Source organism: Vigna radiata, chromosome 10, assembly GCF_000741045.1.
Source record: "Vigna radiata var. radiata cultivar VC1973A chromosome 10, Vradiata_ver6, whole genome shotgun sequence".
In the NCBI taxonomy this organism is placed as follows: domain Eukaryota; kingdom Viridiplantae; phylum Streptophyta; class Magnoliopsida; order Fabales; family Fabaceae; genus Vigna; species Vigna radiata.
The window spans coordinates 18,792,882-18,804,550 of NC_028360.1; the positions used below are offsets into that span (position 1 = coordinate 18,792,882).

At 32.3% G+C, this 11,669-nt stretch overlaps 2 protein-coding genes across 4 annotated transcripts; one reads left to right on the forward strand and one right to left on the reverse strand.

Moving 5' to 3' along the window:
- The first annotated feature begins 721 nt into the window (after nt 1-721).
- LOC106775765 (phospho-2-dehydro-3-deoxyheptonate aldolase 2, chloroplastic) lies at nt 722-11,333 on the forward strand. 3 transcript variants are annotated; one of them, XM_022786967.1, is made up of 10 exons: nt 722-873; nt 1,030-1,132; nt 2,140-2,210; nt 4,502-4,951; nt 5,819-6,096; nt 6,282-6,579; nt 6,806-7,009; nt 7,528-7,600; nt 9,896-10,028; nt 10,883-11,333. In XM_022786967.1, exons 1-7 carry the CDS (start codon nt 826-828, stop codon nt 6,920-6,922), a joined length of 1,365 nt encoding a protein of 454 aa, XP_022642688.1. In that variant the 5' UTR covers nt 722-825; the 3' UTR covers nt 6,923-7,009; nt 7,528-7,600; nt 9,896-10,028; nt 10,883-11,333. The 3 variants fall into 3 exon arrangements, with proteins under 3 accessions (XP_022642688.1, XP_022642689.1, XP_022642690.1); XM_022786968.1 differs by lacking the exon at nt 9,896-10,028; XM_022786969.1 differs by lacking the exons at nt 7,528-7,600; nt 9,896-10,028; nt 10,883-11,333 and having other exon boundaries at nt 6,781-6,947.
- Nucleotides 7,529-9,887, reverse strand: LOC111242629. The gene is made up of 4 exons (XM_022786965.1): nt 9,771-9,887; nt 9,085-9,261; nt 8,643-8,994; nt 7,529-8,557 (listed from the first exon to the last, which is right to left on the reverse strand). Exons 1-4 carry the CDS (start codon nt 9,879-9,881, stop codon nt 7,794-7,796), a joined length of 1,404 nt encoding a protein of 467 aa, XP_022642686.1. The 5' UTR covers nt 9,882-9,887; the 3' UTR covers nt 7,529-7,793.
- Nucleotides 11,334-11,669: the final 336 nt, after the last annotated feature.

The window sequence follows — 11,669 nt, forward strand, 5'->3', positions numbered from 1 at the left end:
TATTCTTATGCTCTTTCACAGTTTCTATGATTTGAGTTCGTCAAGAAGCGCTGATGAACAGGACTGGATTCAATGTGAAGAACCCTGAATCGTCCAACAATCCCAATCGCAACTTCTGAGCAAATTTTCCTAAATTAATTTACTTAATTAATTCCAAATTATCCCAATTTCATCTTTTAATTTAACCCTAAATATTTTAATTTACACGTCACAATTTTTTATTTTTTTAAAACACATAACAATCTATTAGTCACCTGGCAGCTCTGCCGTTATACCAAAAAGGACCTGCTCAGTTTTTGCAAAAATTGGGACGTAAATGAACTTTTTAATAAAGGGAGGACCACTTTGAACAAACACTCCCGATGGATATTAAATTTTTTTTTTAATTCAGAATCTGAGATTTGAAAAATATGTTCCTGAAAAAAGTTGACAAATTTTGGCTAAATTTCCAAAAAAAAAAACATTTTCTGTCAGTATATAATATAACATTTTTCAGTTAAAAAAATTACTGAGCAAAGAAATATAATCCTGATCTTATTAATCGGCAATAATTAGATTTAATCACGGATATTGAAATATGATGTTACGATCTTAGTTTTCTTTTTACTGTATTATTGTAAATTTAGAAAATTATGGTATATCAAATATATGTATAGTAAACTGTCTCATATTTTTTTAAATTTGTTTATTCTTATTCTTATAAAATAAAAAGGTTGTCTTGTCTTAGGCCCAAGTACTTTAACCCAACCCCTTAACAGGTTGAAGGGAGAGGGGGCAAGCAAAGCAAAGGGTGGGTTGCAGGTCTTCTTCCTCTTACGCAGAGCCATGGAAAGCGATGACGACGTTGACATGCACGCAGCCGACGCCAACGAAGTACTCATGCTTTCCCTTCTTTCTCTTTTTTCTTAATTTTCATTTCAATTTTCTGCATTCGCCTAATTTCGTTGAATCAAACCTCTCTGGTGTTGCCGCCGTTCAATCTTCAACCCTAATTTGTTCGTTCCTCGATGCCAACTCATCTGGGTTTAGGAATTGGATGACACGAAGAAGCGCTTGAAAGAGATGGAGGATGAAGCTGCTGCTTTGCGAGAGATGCAAGCCAAGGTCGAGAAGGAAATGGGATCTGTTCAAGGTGCCTCCCTTTTCTCTTTTGTTATTGTTATTTTCTCTCTCCAAAAAAATGTATATTTGAAACCACTTTTTTTTTTTTTTTTTTTTTTTTTTTTTTAAAAATTTGGAAAATTACCTTTTGGGAAGAAAATGCTATAGTGTGCAGTGAGTTGGATATATTCAAAATTGAAATTAGTTTAATTTTTTCTTTTTTATCTGATTCTACAACGAGTCTTAACTTATTCGCTAGAATATCTTTTGTGATTTACATTTTGGTTATATATGTTTTGATCAGTAGACTAGTTTTAGGTTCTTAGGTGGTGGTAATGAGAAATTCATTCTTAGTTTGGTCATAAATCATAAGATATATATACATATCCTTCTACACATTCGAGATCAGTATTAGAAATCCTGAATAGTGGTATGTAGTGGCCTGCCCCAGAACCGTTACAGTGGGATAACATATATATATATATATATATATATATATATATATATATATATATATATATATATATATATGTATGTATGTATGTATATACACTCACACACACGCACACACATATATGGAATAACAACAATTTCGAATTTTTTGTGAAGTCTATAGTCTATATAATATATAGTACGGATGCATATAAATTCTAATAAAGGATGCAATTTTCTAAAGGTTAATGACCGTTCCTAATTAAAAATAAAAAGTTATAGATGTCTTAAGCTATGTGTTGCTTAGGCCGCTACACTAAGGTGCTCTGCCACAGCAGCGCCTGTAGCCGCCAGGGGTTACTTGCCGCTATTGCTCTGCCAGCGCGCTAGTAATGTTGTTAACTTCTGTTTGAAAATTTGGAAGAACCGTTCTTTGATGCTTGGGTTACACATATCAGTTCTGTTATTTTTCCCCAGTTTTTCTTGAAATTGTTTTCTTTCCTTGATATTGGGCATACAACTGTTTTGTTAATGCATAACATATATTATTACAATGTATTTTGTTGGACTCCAATCTCCGTTGTTAATTATTTTCTCCAAAATTAGATCCTGCAACTGCTTCTGCGAGTCAGGCCAATAGAGAGGAAATAGATTTTCGATCAGTCTTTGTAGGCAATGTGAGCTCTCTCTTACCCTGTATGTTATCGTGCTTGATTGTCTTTCACCGTCTGTCATCGTTCATGATATGGGTTAAGGGCTTGTAGTGTCTGATTCATTTATGAGCCAAAGTGTTTTGGTCAGTAAATATGTTGGGCTTCATCATATTCTAGCCTTTAAATTTCTTTGATGATGAATGTGCTTTTTACTGTTAAGATAACAGATAAAATGACTAGATGGGTCTACTGTGAATAGTTTCCTATCCAATCTACTTTGGTATAACCTTTAATATCCGAATTATTACTATCCATTTGATCTTCACTTTGGCACTGCATAATTTGACTTATCATACTTACTATCCTGGTGATATCTTATCGTGTGTGATAACCTTCGATTACTCTTTTTATCAGTGGTTTTGATCTGGATATTCACCCAATTGATTGCTAATTTCTAAAACTAAGTCTTGAACGTATTCCTTTTAAGGTAGAAATATGCCTTTCTTTGATCTAATCACCTCAGTGTCAGTACTTTATCCCTCTCAACTACATATGCTTTTGAAGTCTCGAACATTTGTCGTCATTCAGGTAACTATCATATCAATGCAACCATCAACGTAAATTTTCCATGATCTTACTATTTGGATGATTCATAAAAATTAAATCATGACCAGAGTGACTTAGCTTGAAGCCAAAATGTTAAATTACAATACCGAAACACCTAGATTATGCACGGTATGATGATTTCACGTCATAAACGAGCATGTACAATAAAAATAATGACCGTTTAAACGGGGTAGAGAAAATAACTCTTGTATTCTTAATTAATATTAACTTATAATAAAGGAATTTTTTATTTATAAATGTTATTAGTATAGTTAATATTAATCAATCTTCTTAGTTAGTGAAAAAGTTTATTAGTTTTACTTATATTTAATACAGAGAGAATAATTTAAAAAAACGCCAATAATAAAGTTAGATTAATTAAAAAGTGCCAAAAAAATGTTTATACTTTTAGTAGGCGTTGATAAGATTTTATTATGTTTTTCATTTAAAGTTATTTTAATTCTCAATTTAAATCATTAAAAGAATATTGAATTTTTGAATTTTGTTATTAAACTGAAAAAACTGACTTTTGGTCATTTTCTTTATTGTTATTATTTTTATAAACAACTATATTTTAACGTTATACTATAAAACAATATTTTTTTAAAATCCTTCCTCATAATTATTTTCATAAAATTTTGCATATGTTAATTAATTGTTGTTACAAAACAAAAAACCTCTTTTTTTTTTTTGTATTTTTGAAACCTATTTTTTCTATGTTTTTAATTTATATTATGCTTTCATTGTGGCATGAAAAACTCATATACTGACTTAAACTTATAAAGTTTTCTTGCATGTTTTTGGAGAATATTCTCTGCCAAATTTGTGATTTTTTTTCTATAATTTTCAAAATCGATTACTTCCTTACATTTATGGAAAATTCATAGTTTTTTTCTATTTTTCCTGCAAAAATATTCCAAGATAAAATTTTCAAATTTTTATTCCACCACAAACGAGAGTATAAAATTCATGCAAAAAAAATGAAAAATTAATACTAAAAAAGTAGAAAATATTTGAATATCATAAAAACACGATTAAATTCATCCATAAAACGATATTTGTTATCGAAGACTAATTTATTTAATTTATATAACGACACTTTGGTTACAATTTGAGAAGAAGAAAAAAAAACAGATGCAATCATTCTATGTTTATCACGCGTAAATAAATATACGAATTTAATTTTAGTACGACGTGCGTCAAATATATCTTAGATAAAATTATTAAAATGTTTATTAAAAAATTAATAACAGTAATGATAGTATGAGGTTATTCTTCTAACAGATTTTTAACCTAAGTAATGAGCAGTGATACCTTCCCACTGCAAAACGACAAATTACGGTCATTTGACACTGTCAAAAAAGAATTTTTTAACTACAATTATATTATTTTTTTAATTTAAAATCATAATATGTATTATTATATTATTAAATATAGTGTAAAATGTGTTTTTTTTTTTAATGATTGTCAAACTAACATTTTCCTATCTAAAACGACAGTGGTACACAAAAAGGGCCAAACCTCTTTTCTGTTAGTTCATGACAGACTCTTTCTATAATAGAAGGATATTTTGTTTTTAAAACATCCAAGATGATTTGTTTTTCCTTTTTAAGATTAAAACGGACAATTATATATGCATATATATAATTGTTACGTGGTTTGAGTAGAATCATCTGATATGAATCAAACTCTTACCTTTTGCTGAGAAGAAGAAAACAGACAATGGCTCTGGCCTCATCTTCAGCATCCCTTATCACGATCAAGGTCAAGGTCAAGCCTTGCATTTTAGGGTCTCCGAGGAGATCCGTCGTTGTTCGGAATTGCGCCAAGCCGACGTGTCGCCGATAGCGACGAGCTGGAAAGTTGATAGTTGGAGGATGAAGAAGGCGCTTCAGCTTCCGGAGTACCCTGATGCGAATGAATTGGATCAAGTTCTCGAAACCCTTTCTTCTTTTCCCCCTATTGTGTCCGCCGGTGAGGCCAGGAATCTGGAGGAGAAACTGGGTCAGGCTGCGATGGGAAACCCTTTTCTCCTTCAGGGCGGGGATTGCGCTGAGAGCTTGAAGGAATTCAATGCGAACAACATCCGTGACACCTTCCGTGTCCTCCTTCAAATGGGTGTCGTCCTCATGTTCGGTGGTCAAATGCCTGTTATCAAGGTCAATCTTTTCACCGTTCTTTCATTTCATCTTCTGATTTGATTCTTTTTAATTGGGGAAGGATTCCTTTTTCTTTTATTGTGAATTGTTAATTTCTCTCTGGGATAGATTTCGGTGTTTTGAGTGGTGTTTGAGTTAGTGAAGGAATGGGCCCTGGTTTAGAAAAAAAAAATAGTGTAAGTGGGAGCGATATTCGTTACACGAGCATATACCTTTTGGATTGAGAAAGATAAAAACTTGAATACTAAAATGGTATTAGAATTTGTCGTGATAGTTGTTGATAGAGTCGTCAGATTACCCGTCTAGTTATCTGACAATCATGTCTAGTCTCGTCTTGTAAATTTTAAATTAAAGAGAGTTTTAGTCATTGGTCCAAGAAACACTCACTTAGGTTCAAACTGAGACTAAGTTAGGTCCAAGAAATGAGTTAGAAATCAGGATATGTTCACAATAGATAGAGTATAGTATACTGTTGGGGTAAAAAGTAACCCTCACTTAGGTTCAAACTGAGATTGAGTTAGGTTCAGTTCAAACCCAAATTCTAAAAGAGAATAATGTGTTATGCTGGGATTAAGAAAAAATATTAATTTAAAGCTTTAGCTTTTCCTTTTTGATTAACCAACTTGGAGGAAGAGGATTGTGTCTTTCATGTATTGTCGATGGAGCCTTTTTAGATACAAAGCTAGAAAAGGTTTTCCGCTGTAAAAGAAAAACTGTATTTCTTATAGAAGTTCTGGCTTGTCCCCAAACTTACCTCATGATGAAATTCTTCCATTGAGCAATGATTAGATAGTCTTACATCGTGTTGGTTCAAACTTTTATGATGAATGAGGATGACAAGCTTCAGTATTGGATATGGTGCTTCAGGTGGGGAGAATGGCTGGTCAATTTGCAAAGCCAAGATCAGATCCATTTGAGGATAAGAATGGAGTGAAGCTTCCTAGTTACAGAGGTGACAATGTGAATGGCGATGCATTCAATGTGGCATCCAGAATCCCCGATCCACAGAGGATGGTTAGAGCTTACTGCCAATCTGTGGCTACTCTGAACCTCTTGAGGGCGTTTGCCACAGGTGGTTATGCTGCCATGCAAAGGGTTAACCAATGGAATCTTGATTTCATGGCGCATAGTGAACAGGGGGACATGTATCATCTCTAACCTTCTCTAAATTTATGTATGGATTTTGAATCGTTGGTATTTCATTAGTTCTTATTCTTCATTATCCAAAATGGTTTAGATTGAACGGACCCTTTCCATATTGCTCAAAAGACAGTAGAAGACTAAGGAATCACCCAACTTTCATGATATGATTTTTTATTTTGCTGTCCAGTTTTTTGCTGTGGGCAAACAGGTACCGTGAATTGGCTCATAGGGTAGATGAGGCCCTTGGGTTCATGAATGTTGCCGGGCTCACATCCGAGCACCCAATCATAAGTACAAGAGACTTTTGGACCTCCCATGAGTGTTTGCTTCTCCCTTGTGAACAAGCACTTACTAGGGAGGACTCCACTACAGGGCTTCATTATGATTGCTCAGCTCACATGCTGTGGGTTGGGGAACGTACCCGCCAACTTGATGGTTCTCATGTTGAGTTCTTGAGAGGAGTTGCTAATCCACTTGGCATAAAGGTGATGCTTACACAAAGCTCTATTTGCCTGTGGTCTTTAATTTGGTTTATCATATTTATTATTCTCTTTGCATTTGATAGTCAAAATGATGCCCTGCATAAGCTTGTCTCTATTAATTTGTTATAATTATATTTTGATATGCCCTGCATAAGCCTGTTGGAAATTATCTTTAGTTAGTGTGCTTCTGACAAAAAATTGCAGTTACTGAAAGGCTACATGATTTTAGGTGAGTGATAAGATGGTGCCAGACGAACTTGTCAAACTGATAGACATTCTCAACCCTAAAAACAAGCCAGGCAGAATTACAGTAATTGTTAGGATGGGAGCTGGAATATGCGAGTGAAGCTTCCTCATCTTATCAGGGCAGTTCGCAGAGCAGGACAAATACATATTCGGTCAAGATATATATTTCTGTTTTGATGCAATAAGAGTAATTTCCTTTTTCCAAGATATATATTTCTGTTTTATACCCAATATTCGGTCAATACAGAAGTGGCAAAAAGTATGGTCTTTACTAGGTCATTGCTTTTTAATCCTACTGTACTGTTTAAAGTTCAAGTCGCCTATAAAACTTTCCTAGACCCTGCATACAATTTAACTCATAAATATTTTCCTTGGATAGGTAATTTCTGATCTTTGTATTTTCCAACCCTGAAATTCAATCAAGTTGATGGATAAAGTTAATGATAAAAATTGTTCATCACCTCTGCCTATTCTTCTAAAGTAGTTTTGTATATATGGATCTGGCATATAATTGTTTGGCATGTAATTTACATAATGTAAGAAAGTAGTGCTATATCCAAATTTGCAGCAGCTTTTTATTAAAAGGAATTACTTTGGAAGTGGTTTATCTGTTTTTATGACATTTGTGCTTCAATATGATGCTTTCTTTCAGTTTCAGTTTTATGTTTTTGGTGTATTATAAGATGTTGGTGGTGTTGATGATAGGCTGAGTTGAGGACATTCTTTGGTGGAGGGCATGCAAGTAGCAGTTCAAGCAGTGATTCATCATCGTCAAGTGGTATTCACTTGTTCTCTATATAGCCTTTGGTTTGCATTTGAAAATACTTTTCCGAAGAAAAAAACACTAATGTCTGAAACGATAACTCTTTGACAAGATAATCCCTAAGTTTACAAAATCCATAGCATGTCCCAAAAGACCAACAATTAAAAAAAATGACATATTTCTGCCAAAGCTTTAAAATAAGCTTTGTTTAAGCTTTGACAGAATCTTGAAAACCCTGACACAACTTTTTTAACATTGTTGAGTTTTCCTGTTCATTACCCTGCACATCGCTACGAAGTTCATCCAAATTGTTTCTCGTACGGATTGCCCATGGATGATAGTTGCCGTAGTATGAGAAAAAGGGCTTCATTATTATCTCAAGCATATCAACAGCCTCCAGTTGTAGAAAACATGGCATCTCATGTTCACATATATCTAAAAGATAGTTACCTATTTCACATCCAATCCATGGTGCTCTTCGAAATATATCTTTTAAGAACCCAGCTTCGATTTGAGATTTCTCATTGTTAAAATACTCCTCTACTACGTCGAAGAAAATTTCAAAAATATTTTGCACCTCTTCCTTACGAAAATTTCTTGACTCTATAATTTCTAAAAGCCAAAAAGTCATGGTTCGGGCGAGAGACGAAACCATTTCGTCTCTGTTCCAGGCAGCGGACTGCTTCAAGTATCCAAAAATTCCGAAAGGTCGATTTTGAAACAATAATCTCCAAAATCCATTAGGTCGATTCTTCATTTTGAAAGGTTCTGAAGCGAGGTTCACACTTTTTTTTAAAAGATACTCTAGAGTATGTAAAGTGGCAGCATCACCTGGATGATCCGTTATTCTAAATATGCGTTTTTGCATTTTTTCCCATATTTGTTGTCCAGGCTGCTCACTCACTTTTCCCGTGTGAAGATTAACTAATCCTTGAGCCAACTTTAGGTACCTCCTACGAAAACGAGACCTATCTGCAGAGTAGCAAAACACAACACCATGAGCAATACACTAAAAGAAGGAAACATTAAAAATGATAAATACTATAAATATTCTTGCCTGGATCCATGTGAGTGAAAATTCTTAATAGAGTAAGAATTTTTAGTTTGTCCAGAAGCTGGGTAGGATTTTTGTTGTTTTCTTCCAGTATTTGGCCAATCTCCAAATCATCACCATTATCATCTTCGTCTTCATCTGCACTCGGGCTATTATCACTCTCTGTTTGGCTATCACTCTCAGTATCATCATCCTCAGCCATATCTAGCTGTCTCTTCTTAAGAAGCCACAATGCTTGGATGAGTTCATATTCTTGATCACCATTAAAATAATTAAATACCTCCATGGCCGTGTCAAACCACTCCTGTAGCTCAGGAGCTCCTATAATATGTTTGGTGACAGCCTCGAGGGGCAACTACAATGACAAAATAAGTAATAAGCAATAGTCTGTAACGAGCAATCAAAACATTCATTTTATAAACAAAACTCACGATTATATACAAACCTCATCCACTAAAGTCAATATTACATAAGCGGCAGGAAGTTGCAAATTTCTGTCTCTATATGCAATGGATATTACTGCCGATATGAATTCTTTTAGGTCATACTCCCTAATAAGTCTTCCTATGAGGGCTAAAGCTTTGTAGGCCATCAAGCGGCCCAATAGACGATCGTATACTTCCTGTAATTTCACAATGAGATACAAATATTATAATATAGATCTAAAACAAAATAACGCCATTAATTTCTTACCTTATCGTTCATGGATGCAGTCACATTCTGTAAACTCACTATGAGTTTAAGTAAGGAATTAACGTTGATATTTTGAACCGTTTTAACTAAATGAGCTAAACCTGTTGCAAAGCCTTCTATCGCATACTGAAAAAGAAATAAAGAAAATATTATTTTAGTAAAAGATCAGCCAACAAATATTAGAAACATAAAGCATATTCAAGGAGTGAATTTGGTAGATTAAGTATGAATCAGTTTTGCACAGTTTTAATATGAGGACGAAGAACAACATCAAAACTTTGAATGTCTTTGTAAACAATATTCTTTTTTATTTTCATCTTTTAAATTTTTATACAAACAATATCTAAACAATATGAAGACGAGAACAACATCAAAACTTTGAATGTCTTTGTAAACAATATTTAAAATGAAAGATAAAGAAAGATAAAGAATACAAACCTCTGGGGAGTTAGAAAGGCCGGTGATGAGCCTTTGAAGGGTGTATTTTACCGCCGGACATTCTTCATCTTCCCCAAACTCATTCTGGATTGTATTCAATTCGAATGCCATTTGCTGTGCTGCAGCATTCCTCGCCGCCCTCGACGCCACCGTGAGGTTGCTGAATGCATTGTGGAACACTTGCTCTTCGTCCATTGGTCTGAAGATTCTTGCTGAATTTTCTTGTATCTTCTTTTTCGGGAAAATCGTCTCTCCAGCGTAAGTTACTTTTCAGTTTACTTATTTCTATCTTATTTGATAGTATTTTTATAACTCACATTTTTTCATTTTTGTTATTTATTTGTTTTTTAAGTTTAATGTGCTCATAATTTTATTACCCAGTTAATTTTTTCTAATAACTTTATTAATTATTAATTATTTTAAAGCATTTTTAACATTTTATTTTCATTTATGAATCAAACTAAATGAATTTTAAAAATTACAATAACAAAATATTTAAAAATATGTTTATTTTTCAATTTTACTTTTTAAATAAAAGTTTATTTTTAATTAAAATAATTATTTTATCAATTTTCCTATTTAAGTGAATGCTTATTTGAATTTAACGATTTTTTCAATTTAACTGTCTTTTTATACTTAACTATTTTTTAATTATATAGCTATCTAATAAATAAAAAATATCTATAACTACTTAATTAAGTTTTGAATATCTGATTAATCTTTGAAAATTTTCAATTGAGTTTTAAATAAATTTTTATAATCTATTAAAATACTTAATAAAATTATATTTTTAATTAATCATATGTTGTTTAATTTTTTATTAATTTTGTGATGTAATTATAAATTGAATGGTATAGTTGTTAATAGGTGATATGCTTATTTTATATCTATATTACTCAGTTAACCTACACATCATATTAATATCACATAACATAATTAAAAAAAAGTAAAAAATATTAATTCAATCTAACATGGGTTCAAATAAGCTTAAGATATTGTCGATATGCAATATTTCACTTTAAATATTCAATATTATTATATAAAACAATATAAGATTTAAACTTAAAGAAAACTATTTGAACTATTACTTATTCTAACGTGTATGTATACAGATGATATTCAAGTACATGAAGTATAAAAAGAGGGAAGACAAAACAGCAATGGTATGCATGTAATAAGACGAAAGAACAAAGCAAAATGAAAACTCCCGAAGAACAAGAGAACAACGTATCCCACTGATAGAGATGGAACATTGGCCTGAGGCTGAGGCAGTGTTGGAAATGAAGGCAAAGGTGGCAATGTTGGGTTAGTCAAAGAGGGAATGCCTCGTAAATTTGGTGTTGTTGTTTGCAGGAGATGACGAGCTGCCAGCCCAATATCAATGCTTGAGAACACAGAAGTGAATAAGGAAAACTGTTCACCAATACTCTCTTGTTAGGTATATTGTGAGGTTGATCTACTTGAATTTCTGACTAAGGGAAAGAAACAGAAAAATTAAAGAGTTTGAAGAGTTATATATCTTTTTAGTTATAAAATTTTGACGTAAAATTAAAACTTGTAAATCTTTCGTATTATAATATAGTTTATTCCTTAATTCAAAGAAATGAATATAAATAATATCTTTAATCTAATTGTGTTTGATTTTTTACTATTAAACTAAAGTTTAAGTTATTTATCACATTTGGACATGTTCAACCTAATATCAACCTAAAATGCTAGTTAACACTTAAAAAGTTTACAATATTAAATTAAGAAAATTATATTAAATATTTTTAAAGTGTGAGAGGTAAAATATATTAAAATTTAAGAATAAACGAATTGTAATTTTACATCAAAATTTAAAAATTATAAATATATTTAATTTTTCTTAATATGCATGATCGTAACTAAAGGTTACAC